This window comes from Macrobrachium nipponense, chromosome 1 (assembly GCF_015104395.2).
Source record: "Macrobrachium nipponense isolate FS-2020 chromosome 1, ASM1510439v2, whole genome shotgun sequence".
Lineage (NCBI taxonomy): Eukaryota > Metazoa > Arthropoda > Malacostraca > Decapoda > Palaemonidae > Macrobrachium > Macrobrachium nipponense.
In genome coordinates, this window is record NC_087200.1 from 97,774,112 (window position 1) to 97,791,706 (window position 17,595).

Below are 17,595 nucleotides of genomic sequence, written 5' to 3' on the forward strand. Positions count from 1 at the left end.
TAACTACGAAAGTAGGGGAATTTTGGCAAAATATTTCGAATACGTATTCTTAAATGCCATATGAAGCTCCATGAATTTTTTCATGACTTTGCATTTATCGCCCTATACCACCATATATAGGGGTTCCGGCCGGCCCCCTCAAACAGGCCAACCCGGATTCAGTTCCACACGTCCATGACATCCGAGCAGTGGCCACCTCTATTAATTTTACAATATGAATTTAGAAGACCTGAAGAAATATACGGGTTGGAAACCTTCAGCAGCTTTAAGCGCCACTATCTCAAGAATCTAGAGGCTCTTAAATTCCCAGCAGTTGCTGCAGGGAGCATAGTCTCCCCTGATTGATGAACCTCGTCAAATCCTTTCTTTAGACTGTCACCTTTTTCCTTAAATACTCTCTCCTTCCTGCCTGCCTCGCTCGTATTCCCCACTGAACCTCTCTCCTCCGGGTCGAGAGGGTTTAGTCGTCATCTGGCCACTGGATCATGTATACATAATGTTGAGGCCATAATTGTTTTATGGACCTATCTGTAAATGCCCTAGTTTTTGCTCTGGATACCATTCTTGAGTCTATTATATTGTCATATTGTTACTAGTTCTAAGTCATAGTTTAAGTCCTAGTGGAATTAGTAAATAAGTAAATTTAAATTTTTAAATGAACCTTAGGTTTCATTAACTCCTCCTTCATACTCTGGTTTGGTATCTGGTAAGCCTGGATGGGAATTCTCTGATACTTTTTCACCGGCGAACACAGGTCGAACCCAGAAAAGGAATTTTGATGAAGGAAAAATCTATTGCTGGGGGAAGACCTGTGTCGCCCGGTGAACCCATCCCTTCTAATTAAATTTCCCACCCTTAACCAATCCAAGCTAGAGTGTCTAGTCCAGGAATGCTAGATGACGCGCGAGTCGGGTAGTAGTAGTAGTAGCGGGAGCGAGGAGGGAGGAGTGGCCGTTGCAACGGCTCTCTCTAAGAGAGGGATTTTGGAAAGGAATCCTCTAATTGGCAGAAGGCCTGTGAGTAGTGGCTTCCACTTTGCCCCTTTACTTATACCGACGCCCTTTGGGTGCTCGCGCTGAGGGTAGTAACTTCAGCATGCCATACTAGTTTTTTCTCTGGTATATTTAGGATATATTTATACTTGAAAAATGAGCCACAGGGATTTTTCACCAGGTGACACAGGTCTATTTCTCCTTCGTCAAAATCCCTTTTTTGGCCTAATTGCAATGAAGATGCTAAGAGATTTGTTGAGAACTGTCATATCTGTAACGTACACAAAGGTAACGTAAATGTAAAGGCCCCTCTTGAGAAATATCCATCAGAATTAAATCCACTTCAAGTAGTTTCAATGGATTTTGTAGGTCCATTTCCAAACACAACTAGAGGTAACCGTCAGATATTAGTTTTCATAGATTATTTGACTAGATATGTTGAAATCATTCCAGTAAGAAATAGAAAAGCAACCACTGTAGCAGAAGCTCTGAAATCTAGAATAATTACTAGACAATCATGTCCTCAAACACTACTATCTGATAATGCAAGCGAATTTACTAGTGACATTTTGAAGAAATTGTGTGAGTTTTATGAAATTAAAAAGTGTCAGATTACAGCTTATAAACCAAGCTCTAATGGAGCAGCTGAGAGAACAAATTGTAAGATAAAGGATGTACTGAAAACTTTGGTGACTCCACAGATTGAATATTGGGACTTAACTCTTGAAGACGCACAGTTCACCATTAATAACACTGTAAATGAATCTGTTGGAAAAACCCCGCACTTTTTGTTATATGGCTATCAGAAAAGAATGCCAAATAACCTTTTAGACGTTGCAACTCCACCCAGACATACTTATAATTACAAAGACTATGTTGCATGGAAGACGAAAAGGCCTTTCGAGACAGTTAAATATACAAGGGCTCGATTAAAGGAGTTACATCAAAAGCCTAGTAAGTATTACAATCAGAAATCAACAGTTCCAGATTTAAAAATAGGGCAACGGGTATGTGCTTAACCATAAAATTGAAGGACCTAATGTTAAAGTAAGTCCTAAATTTCAAGGTCCACATAGAGTAATAGACAGGTTAAAGTTAAATAAATTTAAGCTAATGCATGAATCAACTTAAAATGAAACTGTTGCACATTGGAACCATATTAAAGTAGTACATTCTGACATTTGGTCAGAAGAACATTTCAAAAAATTTAAAGATTTAAAGAAGTCAAGTAATGAAGAAAACATTAACGTAAATGCTTTCCATACTTCATCACCATTAGTGACTCCGAGATACAATTTAAGGAAAAGATAGGGCCATGTGCAACGGTCTATAACATTGTTGCATAAGGTTTACTGCTTAGAATGTACCTTTGCTGGAAATGGATTTCACTATGGCTCATGTTGAGTCATATCTGCATCTCCCTCTTGCAAATCAGGAGGGGAGCAATCTTGAAGTATCACGGTCAAGTAAAGATGATACACGATATTGCTGTGGTAAAGATTAACTACTTAATGAACTTGAAAGTGTCATAGATAGTAACAAAAATGGTACCAACACAGTTTTGTTAATGAAACTCAGAAATGATATCAGCCAAGTTCTACCTAGGAGAATTAGAAAGCGTTCACTCCTTCCATTTATAGGTACAGCATTAAGCACTTTGTTTGGTGTGGTCACTGATACTGATGTAGATAAGGACAGAGCTAGAATAGAAAAGTTAGAAATGTGGGCAGCTGAACGAGGTACCATTTTGAACAAAGTAATTGATGCGGCTAACAAAAACCAAATGTTGATTAATAAACTGAAGGACTTTGTTAACAGTGTAGCTCAAAATATTACAACAGAAATAAATGAATTACATAGGTCTAAACTTGTGAACCAGTTAATATTTGAAACAGAGTCATTTTTGTTAAACTATAAAGAACTTCTGAATGCCATTATGACGTCAACAGAAAGGTGTATGTTAGATCATCACTTCAAGCCGCTTGTGCGCAATGTCTTTACTTATTCTACTTTAATAACGGTTAAGATGGTTTCTGATCACAATTGTTTTAGTTATACCATTACATAATAATGAGGTTAATAACTTGAAATCAATTTACGATTTCCCAATGTTAGTAAAAAATAAGTCAATTGTTTTGAACCAGGACATGATGCATTTTGCATTACAAAAGAATTCCCTCCTTTTAGTACAACTAAGTACATAACAAAGATTTTCATGATTGTATCATGCTTGAAGCCAACAAGTTTGTTTGTAATATACAGTTTTTATGAGCCACTTAACAAGTTGCATTGCATAGATGATTTAATTAATGACAGAAATGGTGAGAATAATTGTGAGTATGTCCCTTACAATCATGATTTTAAGGCTCAAATACTGTATGATGAGTTAGTAGTGTTTTCACAAAATCAAGTAACAGCTAAAGTCACTTGCAAAAATAATCAATCACAAATAATGTTTAATAACATCAAATCATTTGTTACATCTTGTGAAGTAGTTACTTTGAATTATTTATACTACAAACCAACCATTTTTGCCACAAAAATCTTTTTCGAAAATCTTAAGAATTTCAAATTGTCTAAACTTGAGTTAAAGAGTCATTCAGCAAACTTGAGGAAGTTATCTATTTTTTTCCATATGTACAAGACAGATTTCACCCACCATGTCAATGGTTAAAGTTGTTTTGTTAGTAGTCACCATGCTAGCTTTCATATGTGTTGTCAGAGTGTTAGTTATTAACAAGCTCAAGACTATTAAGACTTTGATTAATAATTTGACTTCAGGTATCTGATGTTCTAACATTTGTTGTACATATTGACATTTGCGGTTACTTTAGATATTGTATTTTTCTTATGTATAAGTACTTTGTGAAAACCTTTGCTAAGCTTTAGCATAGAGGCCAATGCCTGTAGGTGGCAGAGTGATTATGTTAAGCAGAAGTCTGAAAAATTAGTTATGTAGGGAGTATATTAGCTAGGAAACTAATAGTAGAGTTTTTGTTAGATGAAGGCGAAAGAGAGGTAGAAGAGAAACGCAAACCAGGATGTTTGTGTTATGACACTCGTAAAACACAGAAAAGGGACTGAGTGAGACATAACAAAAATCAATGATGCAAACTTTGACCGAAAGCAACGAATAACAAGTGGGTGGAACGGACTGCCCACAGCACACCCTGATTTGTTAGATGTTGTCGCCGGAAGTGGTAGGCGTTAAAGATTACCCAATTATGAAGAATTAGGGTGGTCTTGAAAGGAATCCAGAAGAAGAAAGGGTGGAGCTAGAAATCAGAACTGGATCCAGAGTTCAGTTGGAAAGAAAGAAAAGTTCAGTTAACTACTCACTTCTGGACGCATAACTTGTGTTGGTTTAAACTCCGTTTATCCTGTGTCATTAAGACTTATGTGTGATAGAAGGTGAGATTGTGTGTTACAATAATAATTAAGAAAAAAAGCGTGGTATTTAACTTGCCCAAAATTCTAAAGGAAACCGAACTCACATATTTTCTCTACTTGATTGCCTCCTGAGAGATCAACTGAGAGACCAACCGAGAAGTCCAGAAGAACAGAGAAGTATTAGAATTATAAGTTCCTAAGAGAGATAGAAACTCAACGCTGTATAGATAAGAGTACCCCCTTCTAACATATAACAAATAAACCAAAAATAAAGAGAAAGAACTTTGTAATATATATATACTATATATCTATATATATATATATATATATATATATATATATATATATATATATATGATTTTTGTTTTAATTTTTTGTTTATACTTTTAATTTCATATTTAAATTTTTAGTTTTATTTTATTTTTCTGAAAAATTAAGTTATAAAAATAAAATTCTTTTATTTTTATTTTTAGCATACATAATTTAAAAAGAAAAAAAATCTACAACAGAAAAAACACTTTTTTTTAATTCTAAAGAATAAGAATGTTAAAAAAAGGGTTTATTATTATTATTATTATTATTTTGTTAAAGATGATGGCAGCATCAGTGGAATTGATTTTATATATGGTCTTTTCAATTCTTCTTATTATTCTCTTCTCATCAGGGCTGATATTTGCTAATAGCTGGCTGATAAGGCGGCAGACCACCATCGCCTCCGCCTCTTAGAGGCCCTACACATCAGGAAGGAGACCCAGCCTCAACACCACTCAAAAGACTTCACTCCTCCCGACGGTGGCGTGTAGGGCGCCGCCCGCCGGCACCATAAAACCGATCGAACGGACCGATCAGGTGCCCCTGCCCAATACTACGCTCCCAGTCTCCAGCGTTCGCTCGCGAAGAGCAGTGCGAGCTTCCACCTCTGCAAGACGGCTTGACTCAGGGACTTAATCCTCTGCTCAGCCAATGAAAACGCAGGGCTCATCAGACAGAGCACCTGGGACACAATAAATACCGCCGAACGACCCCATTCCAGTCAGTTCACACTCACCTTTCCTTGAAAATGAACCGATGATACGGTTGGGAACGTTGGAATTCCGTTACATCCTTAGACTAAGATTTGTTAACCACTTTTGTTATCATATCAATAAATTAGTATTTTTAGAAAATATTTCTTTAACCAAGATATGAACGTCGGCCAGCTATTAGCAAATATCAGCCCTGATGAGAAGAGAATAATAAGTGAAAAGACCATATATAAAATCGATTCCACTAATGCTGCCATCATCTTCAACAAAACATGTTTGAGAGAGGGTCTTCTACCTTCGTATTATTATTATTATTATTATTATTATTATTATTATTATTATTATAAGCGGTCCCCGGGTTACGACGGGGGTTCCATTCTTAAGACACGTCGTAAGCTGAAAATCGTCGTAAGCCGGAGCATCGTCAAAAATCCTAAGAAAACCTTACTTTTAATGCTTTGGGTGCATTGAAAACTATGTAAACTGCATTTTTATGGCATTTTTCATTAAAATAAAACCTTCAAACATTGATTATTTTGCATTTTTGGTGTCATATTTCATCTCCCAGATGAGTATTGTAGGCGTCGTAACCCTGGAAATAACGTCTATTGACAAGCGTCGTAACCTCGGAACGTCGTAAGCCGACACCGTTGTAACCCGGGGACTGCCTGTAGTTTCTTTACACTGACAATCAAAGGTGAAAAAGGACTCAGTTTGGGTCCATTATTTGACATCCTTCATCAATAAAAAATCATACTTATGACCAATACCAAAGATTAGAGACTTGGAAGATACTAACTGAGGAGATGCTACATTCCACACAGTCAGACCCTTAGCACCAGCTGCTACAAGCAGAGCTGGATCAGGAATCGACCAGTCTGCATCTAGAAGTGGACCAGGACACCGTAAAAATAAAGTCGAGCAGCCTCTGTCAATTGAATAGACCCTTAAAACTCCTGTCTTCTCCCCTACGAGTAGCAAATCTGGGTCCTCTGGATGAAATCTTACTATCATACCTGTAAATAATCATAGGTGAAAGATCTTGCAATACATTTTAAAAAATGTATATCACTGGAGGCATTCCTGTTGGTTACTTTAAATGTTTTTATCTAAGCCAAAAGAAAACGTGAAATTTTACCCATTACATTACCAACATATAAGAAATATTATCATATTTGAGTCTCTTTAATTAAAAGAATATTAAAACTTATTTTGTTTCCTCAAATTGGGCATCCTTTACATGGGTGGGTTTAAAGTGATAGGTTATTATTTATAAAACAGAAAAATAATACTAAGTATTAATAAGGAAGTCTTCAGCAAACATTAAAATCCTGAACCATTAGGAAACATCATGCCTGAGAACTCTGGGTAGTAAGTAATTACCAACTATTTCCTGGTATTTGCCAAGGAAACAATTCCTTAAGTTTCAAAGACTATGACACTTATCACAGTATCCCACACAGTCGGGGATATAAGGCTGTCATCACAAAATTTATAGGGCTTAACATTAACAGTACATGTGATCAATCCTCCATCAGCAGTGCAATTCCCCACTGAAACTGAATTACTGTGCTCAGAGTGGAACTGTACCAGGACGAAAACATTAAGAAGGCCTACAAGATCATAGAGAAAGGACACAGAACTGCCAGAATTCCATAAAAAAAGGTACAAAGACATGAGTGAAATGAGCTCACTTTGCATCTAGTATTTTTAAAAAGCAAACATGATGTAAAACATTTATTGATGTACTATGCTCCCAAGGAAGAGCAAATCTGGTAATTTCCTTTAGTTTCATGCCACAACCATGTACTCTACGTCATGTCTCTAATTGGCTTGATTTCTCTGCTGTTAAACAACATATTTTTCACCATATTATCTGCTCCTACACTCCCTATCAGACTGGCGTGAATTAGACTCTGGCAAAAATTAACTTTTTACAATGGCACTCAAATGCAACACCATTCAAAGAACTGCATACTGCGGGACTCTGCATTAAATTTCCCAGAAGACTGCAGTGCTAATTTAGCAAAACCAAACAGTATGTAATTCAGAAGTACAAAATACTAAAAACAATACATCAAGTTCTGCTCTAAACAACATCAGAGAAATCAGCATCAAATAAATACCTACATTGGCTTAGAGCTGTAAACACATTGTTTTCATAAACTGACAAATATAGAAAAGTTTTGTATGTTAATCAATATGACATGTCCTTTCTTCCCCAAGTAATAGTATATTTACTAAACAATATTCTGTTACATCATCTTGCTTTTGGCAATTGTCAAGGAGACAGTGCTGAGTTTGTTTTATGGTATAACTAAGCTCGTATTCCGCGGGAAATTAGACTGTGGCAGTTGACATTCTTCTATAGAATTTTACTTCCTGAACAAGAATTTAAAGTAATATTTTTTTGGCCAGCTGTAATTAACCTTTAATTTATTTTTGAACTCTGTCCTACGGTATGGGGGACCAATGGGAATGTGGGGTTTTGGCTGGGGTAAAACACTTGGGGGAAGGTTTTGCCGTGCTATTTCCTCTTATTTAGGACTTTTGAAACACAAAATACAAGCTGAAATAAGTTTTTGTTTCAGACACAGACTCCAAAGTGAGAGAAATGATGGGGGTTTGGGGGGAGGGGGGGTTACATGTATTTAACCAATCATATTACATTATTTACCCTACATTGCGATAGGACCGAGTGGAGAATTTGGGGGGATTCATGCATCAAGTTACATACAGGCAGTCCCCGGGTTACGACGGGTTCGGCTTAAGACGTTCTGAAGTTAAGGTGCTTTTCAATTACATTTCATCAGAAATTATTTCCAGGGTTACGACGCCTACAACGCTCATCTGGCACAAGAAATATGACACCAAAAATGCAAAATAATCAATATTTGAAGGTTTTTTTTGATGCAAAATGCAATAAGAATGCAGTTTACATAGTTTTGAATGCACCCAAAGCATTAAAAGTAAGGTTTTCTTAGGATTTTTGGTGATGTTCCGGCTTACAACGATTTTCGGGTTACAACGCATCTCAAGAACGGAACCCCCGTCCTAACCTGGGGACTGCCTGTATATTCCTTTTCCTCATTTATTTTATAATCATACGTAATTATTTCAAGCTTTTATTTCTGTTCCATTTATCATAGTATTTCATTTAATGTGCACTGACTTGTTCTCAATTCATAAAGTTGCCCTATATATTTTACAATATTATTTCAATTGAAGGCAGGCCCCTGAAAGATGCCTAAGGGGTGGGACTAGAGGGAGTTTCGATACCTTTCTGTCAGTGTTGTGAAATGAAGGTTGCTTGGGGATATTCCATACATGATTTATACATGATTTGTACACTGGTCACTCCCTATTCTTTCCATTATTCACATCTGGCTATCATCATTCCATCGCTTTACAAAGCATTGCTCACCCATAACAATTCCTTTGTCAAAATGTTACCTTATTATTAAAACATTTATAATCACATATTGCATTGTTACATTTTACAAACATTTCAATTTACACATTTTTCTCCCTTCTTTTTTCTTTATTCACCTTATCATGGCTTTCTCACCCATAACAATTTCTTGGATAAAATTTTTCTTATTATTATAACATTTAGGTTAGGTTAGTATTCTAACCTATATGTTACCCTAGGATTGTTTTTCTTTAAAGGGGGTACAGGGGAGAGGGGGGGGGGGGTCAGGTTATATATTCTACTAGGTTAGGTTAGTATCCTAACTTATATGTTACACTTTTATAAGATTGTGTTTCTTTATGGGGGGTTACGGGTCAGGTTGCAAGTTCTACTAGGTTAGGTTAGGTAACATGTTCTACCTGGTTATGTTAGGTTAGTATGCTAACCTATATGTTAGTTTTCCTTTAAGTTTGTCTTTCTTTAAGGGGGGGGTACGGAGGTCAGGTAACACGTTCTGCTAGGTTCAGTTAGGTTAGTATGGTAACCTATATGTTAGTCTTTCTTTAAGTTTTTATTTTTTTTTATTTTTTTTTTATTTTTTTTTTTTTTAAAGCAGGTCCCGTATAAAAATACTATCATTTACAGAAATAGACAGTGATGATAATAATGGGTAATCTTGAATACTCATTATTATTGAATCTTGATAACATTTCATTCCTTATTCCCTGCGTTATTAACCTACGACTTCTATCGATAGTTTTCATGATTTATATTTAAATAGTAAGTGTAAGTTTGTGTATACGTATACATGATATATACAGTGGGCCCCCATATTTGCGTTCTCCGGATTCGCGGATTTCTCTATGAACCTTATCTACCCATTATTTGCAGGAAATTCGCCTATTCACGAGTTTTTTTCCAACGATAAATAATCCCAAATCAGTGTATTTTGATGTTATTTTCATGACTAAATACATTTTTATGATACAAAAATGATTTATTTATTTTAAAATATTAATATTGATCAATACTGTATTAGTAGGTTTAATACGATTAAATGATATCGCATAATAATTCTCTCTCTCTCTTTCTTACAGAGATGTATGTTTTCTATACGATAAATAAATAATTTACTAATTTTCAAATAATAAAAATGTAGAGCAATAAATTCATTAAAGAAAATACAATAGTGAATTAGTAAGATTTTAGTTTATAAATTATAAAATTATGTAAGAATGAAGGAAATCCCAGTCTTCACACATGTCTATTTCGAATTCCAGGTACCAAACTGAGGTCCAACAGCTGTCAAATATATCACATAATGTGACTGGAGGGGGAAGGAGTGTGCTCTCTCTCTCTCTCTCTCTCTCTCTCTCTCTCTCTCTCTCTCTCTCTCTCTACTGAGATTTGAGATTTTTTATAGTACATGTATGTATAAAATGTTCATTAATATTTTCAAATTATAATAATAATTGTAATTACAAAAATCATATGTGATAGTATTTTACAGAAATACTACAATAATCTTTTCATTTCACTCTTTCAAAAGAAGGATATCTCTCTCTCTCTCTCTCTCTCTCTCTCTCTCTCTCTCTCTCTCTCTCTTCTTCTCTCTCATCTCTTACAGAGATGTATGTTTTTTGTATAAATAAATGATTTACAAATTTTCAAATATCAATATCAATGTAAACAGCAATAATATCAATTCATTAAATAATAATAATAATAATAATAATAATATCCTTTATTTTGGCTCAGGGCCATATACAATGAATATACAAAAAACACAGTAACATACACAATCTAGATATATGAGACAACATAAGAAAAATTAGTAATCAGCACTTATCCACAAAATAGCTGAGGTAGCATAAAAGATAGTAATCATAATACTGGTAATAACAGTAATAATATTGGGGAGAAAAAAAATGCATTGAGTTATAATAGTTAGTGCACATATTATATAACTTAAATTTCAACTAGAGACCTTAGGTGGTTACAGTAGTCAGGTCCATAGGGCTAAATACGAAAATTGAATGTAGAGGAAAAAAAAAATTTTAACTTGATAGTAATCACAGTAATAATGAAAAAATAGAATATCAGCAATAAATATAATAATGACAAATTCTGCAGATGACATCTTGCCAATACAGAGATTAAGTCCTTTAGGGGACAAAGGCCTCATTTTCCCATCTTTCCCACAATTTAGATCTTCTTCTTGCTTCACTCCTTAGGATGCTTTGTATGAGCGAGTTGCCGCTGTTTCTCACTCGGGTTACCAGACTGGACATTGTTCGCCTTACAATGATTTTTAAATTGTCCAGGTGGTTTTCTAAGAACATCTGTGTGGCGGAGTGGTAGCGTGGAGTGTTTGTGAGGCGTCTCAGAATGTCATTGTGCACAACAGTGATACGTCTCATGGTCTCTCGGGTATAGTTTGTCCAGAGGGAACACCCATAGATACTGTAGCAGTATGAGCGGAAGAGCAGCAGTTTCACGTCTCGGTGACAGAAGGCAAACCTCCTTGTAATCATGTTGCCAGTTGCACATAGTTTACGACGCCTCTGTTCAATGTCTGCCGTATCTTTTAGGTCGTCGGTGATAATGTGACCCAAATACGGAAATTCGCGCACAAATTCCAGCCAGTGGTTTCCGAGGAAAATTTATGGTTCTGCAATATGCTTAAGCGATCTCGGGGGCAGCGACATGCACTGGGTCTTGGTTTCGTTGTAGATTATATCAAATTCCTCTGCATATTGGCGGCAAGTGTCGATGAGTCGTTGGAGGCCATGCACTGATGGGGAAATCAGAACCATATCGTCGGCGTAACAGAGGTTGTTAATAGTCGTTTCATTGACAGTGCATCCGATTGGGAGTGAGTTCAGTTTGACATTCAAGGCATCTGCGTACGTATTAAACAGGTATGGAGAGAGAATGCCCCCTTGCCGAAGCCCGTTTCGGGAGTCAGGTAGTTTACTCTGTCAAATGCTTTTCTCACATCTACAAAACATAGAAAAACAGGAGAGGCTGATAATAGATAGTAGTTCAGCAATTCTTTCAGTATTGTTACGTTGTTGAAATATCCTGGCCAGGGTCGACACAGTGTTACGGCCTCTGAGAGAGGTCCACTTCAGGTTCAATATGAAATAATAAAAAAAAATATATCAACACAAACAGTTGAAACTGGGGATACGAATAGAGAAAGAAACACTAACACAACAAAGGTTTATTTACAAGCTTACTAACAAAGGTAAATGCAGAATGGTATCTCCTATTTACATAAAAAGATAGAATCTTACACTGCATGTACTGGGGGAACAGTGAGGCAATTCAAATATTTGCGGGCCGGTTTAGTGACTCGACGTAGTGGCTTCAAAAAAAGGAGAGCGGCAATTGCAGACGTCCTCTTGACTCCGTATTGCAGAAAATAGTTTACTTGTAAGGCAGGAACTCCCCAAAACCTGAAGTCTGCTCGACGTCGAGATAACACGAGATAATTCATCCACTCCTGAAGACGACTAGACCAATATCCAACCAACTCCCGAACAACTCTTCTTTTGATCCTTCGTCGGTCCTTCCTTCGTCTCTAGTCTCTCTCTGACGATCTCTGCTGCTGATCTCTCATTGATATTCTGACCAGTGGCTCTAACTGAGGATATCTCTCTCTGACTAACTGGAGTCTCTCTTTTACGATCTCTCTCTCTTCTACGATCACTGCTCTCCAAAGTTTGACCGTCGCAACTAAGAGGCACTCTGGGGGCGGAGCCTACGGCGAGCGTCACAGACTCCCGAGTTTACAAGGACTCCCTAGATGAATCTAGACGAAGTATTGTATCAGAAAACGCGGCATTTCTCCCACCACTTAGGCGTGTGTTGCACTCCACAACACGCCCGACGATTCCAGAACAGACGCCTCCAACACGGGCGCGAAAGCCTCCTTACTACCGAACTTCTCGAAAATGCGTTCTCCTTTCCTTTAACTTCCTTTGCTATGAAGCAATTACCATCACAAGTATGTAGATGCAGGTGTCGGTTGGGTGGTTTGCTTTAAACCCGAACTGGTTGTCAGAGGTGTGTAGAAAGGGGAGAAGTCTCACAAGAAGAACCAACTCAAGTAACTTCGATGCGATCGTTGTGATTGCAATTGGCCGGTAGTTGCCAGGGTCAGCTGCATCCTTTAGCTTGTTTTTGATTAATGGTATCAAGTGAACTAAGAGTAGGGAGTCTGGAAGAAACTGGTGAATTATGCACACATTGAATAGGGCAGCTAGCAAAATGTAAATTATCGGATGGCAGAATTTGAAAGCTTCTGCGGGAAGACCATCACAGCCGGGCGATTTATTATTAGGTATGCTGTTTATGGCATCGCTGATGTTACCTGGCGTAATATGGTCTGCAAAATGAAATTGAATGTTGTCATTAAGGAGGTTATCTACATCCCTTCGGGAAGCTTGATCATTTATGCAATTCAGGATATTGTTGAAGTGATCGCCCCACATACTTGCGATAGCTTCGTCTCCGACTGCTTCCCCCCCCTACTCTCTGTGATAGCTTTTTAGTTTTGGGATTTAAGGACTGGATATCTTTCCAAAGACGAGGGTAATCACCAGATTCTAGGTTTCTAGACATTGCATCGGCTCTTAGTTGTTTTTCATTTAACCTGCAGTGCTTAAGAGCAAGTTTGAATTGCGCTCTCGCCTGCCGCATTAGTAATGCAGTGTGTCCTTCCCTCGGGCTACCATTATGCCTCCAAAGTAAAAACATTTCTCGTGAGTATGTATACAGATCTTTAACCAAGTCATTCCAACCAGGTATATTGCGAGAATTACCTTGACGAAATCTATAGGCAGTCCTGCCCGAAGCAAGCATAGCGGAGATTATGTTCGAATAGAATTTATTCAGATCCCTCCTGTGGTGGTCATTTCTACATTTTGTGTTGGTACAAAGTAAGGCGTCAGCCGGTTGAACTATTGACCGCAACCTGGTTTCCGTGGTCGCCCTAAAGTATCTGGTTTTCTGTTGGTTTTTAAACTCCCAGTTAACCGCTGGTGGGCAGTCAGTTAGTGGGTTCACGGTAGGGAGGGATGGGGTACTGTATGACACCTGTAATGGGATGTAATCGTAGCCCGTTGCAAGATCGTAGCGAATATTGCAGGTCATAATAGAATCATGAAGTTGTGGAGATGTGATGCATTGGTCCAGCCAGGAGGTTGTAATTACGTCCGCTCTATTATGTACATATGAGTAGGAGGAGGGAGGGAGGGAGGAGCATTACATCGCTAATTTGGAGAGCATGATTTTTGACAGAAGCGAGTAAGTTCATTATAAAATTGTTTTGTGGGGTGAGAATTAAGGTCCCCTATTATACAAATATGATCAGCAGGAGAAACTTGAATAATACTGTGTAACCCCCCTAGGATCATGAAGTAATGATCAAAATTATTGCTATTTTCCCATGGCATATAAACATTAATTATTAGGATTTTAGAGTTCCCTACTGTCACTTGAAGCCCCAGCAATCTGTCACTCCTGTAGGTCATCACCTTTATCATATTGTCTAACGATTTGTGCCATAGGAAAGAAAGTTCCCCCTTTCGGGCGACCTGCTATGATTTGATCTGTAACTTGCATCGATGAAGTCGAGAAGGTTCTGAAGTCTTCATGAATTGAATCGCAGATGACAAGGTCATGTGGCCAGAGGAGCGTTTCTTGCAATGCAATGATGCCATTGAAATTTTTGCAGAACATGTTTAGGAGAGGAATGTTCCGCTTGAGGCCAAAAATATTCCAAGAGATTATGTTTAATGTATCCATGGCTACTCACGAAGATGGGAGATGAATGCGCTGATCATTTGGGTGGATGGGGGGTTAGCCAGGGGGAGTGGGCAGTCACTCGCCGTGGGGGATTGGCTGGCACTTGCTGTGGAAATGACCCTGGTTGGAGTGTCAGTAAGTTCCCCTGGGGGTGGTTGGTCCCGGATTAGGTTATATCTTGAAACTAATATATTAGGACCGAAATTCTCGCCTTTAAGAACGTCGAGGTGTTGAAATAGGCAGGTAATCCTGTAAGCCACTTTATGTTTACTTCTGCATGGGAGTTCGTGAGAGATAAGTGGGTCAGAGCCAGTGAGAAACTTGACTCTCTCCACTATGGCGCCTAGCGTCACCGATGAGCACAGATTGTGAATTGCTACGTGACATCTCTTCTCAGGTGTCGGGCGAGGTGAAACACGAATGTTGGGCTCCTGTCCAGCGGCCAAACACGAGGTTCTTCTCTTCTTTCTGCTTGTTTGTATCTGCCAGCCGCCAGACCCCTCAAGATCACTCTCATCTGCATCTACGATAGGGGGTTGGGGGGGAGAGTTAGGGTGGGGAGGATCACGAGGGCTGGTAATCATCACCGGAGGTCTATCTTCCACCGGAGGCACTGGGGAGGGAGGGGAGGTTGGACCAACGGTCCCCTCGGAACGGCCTACAGGTGAAGGGGGCACTTCCGTGTTGCTGGAAGGCGAGGAAAATCTGGATGCCGCTTTCATAGGAGTCTGGTGGCTATCTGTGCGATTGTCTATTGATCCCTGCACTCCTTTGATCGCATCCCAGATCCGTGTGAGATTATTTGTTTCCACAGTTTTAAGACTGTCTAGGGATTCCTGTAGTCCTTTGATCACGTCCCAGATTCTTGAGAATTTATCATTTGTCTGTTCGATTTTTTCTGAGCTTTTCCCAACTGTTTCTGAGAGTGATTTTGCTGTTTGGAAGGCATTTTCTGCTGTGTGGTACACCGCAGGTAGGTTTAGGTCAGCAGGCCCCTTAGGAGGCAGATTGTAAGGGTCATCGGAGTAGATTTCCACCAAGCAGGTCCTTAGCCACTTAGTGATATATGATATTTTCTTGCGAGATGACAAGTTCTTCGCGGATCGCTCCTTGAGAATGCTCTCTGGTATCAGATCTTTACATTTCGTATATGCAACGTTGATTTCCTAATCGGAGAAGGCATCACTGACAGATTGTATAGCGGACTCGATGTCGGAACGGTTCAATTGGTATTGTATATAGTAAAGACAATTGTTCGCGAGTACGGAACTTGTGTGTGGGGCACAGGTACCGGTAGGTGCCAGGGTCACTTGTGCAACGGTTGGAGGTTGGTCGGATGACATTTTTGTGGTAAGGGAAGGGCCAAGCACTAACACATACACTGCATTCTTTTACCCATTTCCCAGGACCAATAGGCCTCGAGTAGCTGTGATTTGAAAGATTTCTAAGGCACTGATTGGAGCAGAAAGAATATTAGAATATCTGCAATTGCACAACACTCTCCGGCTTACATGCCGGGTATTACGTGGAGACACTATTAACACATTGCTTACTATAAAAGGTATAATCACCAAGGGTGAAAAACCCTTCTTATCTGTGAAGAAACGTGAGAGAGACCTCCAACACGTCCGCCCCACGCGTAAAGCAAAGCAAAATACTAAAATGAATTAGTAAGATTTTATTTATAAATAAAAAAATTATGTAAGAATGAAGGAAATCCCAGTATTCACGCATCTTTCCTTCAAACTCCAGGTACCAAACTGAGGACCAACAGTTGTCAAATATATAAAGTAATGTGACAGGAGGGGAGGGAGTGTGCTCTCTCTCTCTCTCTCTCTCTCTCTCTCTCTCTCTCTCTCTCTCTCTCTCTCTCTCTCTCTCTCTCTCTTTCCTGAGATGAGAGATTTTTTTATGGTACATGTATGTATATGTTTATTAATATTTTCAAATAATAATAATATAACTGTAATTACAAAAATCATATGTGATAGTATTTTAAAGTAATACTACAATGACCTTTCCATTTCACTCTTTCAAATACAGCTAACTCTAACTCTCTCTCTCTCTCTCTCTCTCTCTCTCTCTCTCTCTCTCTCTCTCTCTCTCTCTCTCTCTCTCTTTTACTGAGATGAGAGAATTTCTATGGTACATGTGCATATGTTTATTAATATTTTCACATAATAATAATAATATTAATAATATAACTAATTTCAAAATTCATATGTGATAGTATTTTAAAGAAATACAATAATCTATCCATTTCACTCTTAAATAAGGATAACTCTCACTCTCTCTCTTGCCACATGAGATACGCATGTCAAAGTGGTAACTCTCACCCTCTGTTTGGCATGGAAGTTTATGTATACAGTATATTTTTAAGGGTATTATTACATTTTATGGTGAAATAATAATATACAGTACTAGTTTTCAAATAATATTAAGTTTAATGTGATTAAACAATAACCTCTCTCTCTCTCTCTCTCTCTCTCTCTCTCTCTCTCTCTCTCTCACTCTTACTTACGTATGTTTATTTGTTTTGTGATATAAATAAATGATTTAGCTTATAACTAATTTTCAAATATTGATAAGATTAATACAAAAAATCAATTCCCAGTCTTTTTGTCCACTTGGAGGAAGGTGGGCGGGGGAGTAAATGACAGTTTGATATACGTATTGGCGGAGGGGAAGAAGTTGGAGTCTAGGAGTTATTCTCTCTCTCTCTCTCTCTCTCTCTCTCTCTCTCTCTCTCTCTCTCTCTCTCTCTCTCTCTCTCTCTCTCTCTCTCTCCCCATTATTATTCTCTCTGTCTCAGGAATAATTCATAATTTCACTCTTGATGGTCAGATATATGATGTTGCCATTCAATGCTCTCTCTCTCTCTCTCTCTCTCTCTCTCTCTCTCTCTCTCTCTCTCTCTCTCTCTCTCTCTCTCTCTCTCTGTGTTATTGGCTGTAGGTATACA

General features: G+C 38.2%; 1 protein-coding gene across 1 annotated transcript in view; it reads right to left on the reverse strand.

The window, feature by feature from the left end:
* The window catches only part of LOC135218886 (nucleoporin Nup37-like), a 168,425-nt gene that overhangs the window by 40,956 nt on the left and 109,874 nt on the right, over positions 1 to 17,595 (reverse strand). The window contains exon 3 of the mRNA XM_064255331.1: positions 6,207 to 6,423. Coding sequence (XP_064111401.1) covers positions 6,207 to 6,423 — 217 coding nt within the window. The remainder of the gene's footprint in view (positions 1 to 6,206; positions 6,424 to 17,595) is intronic.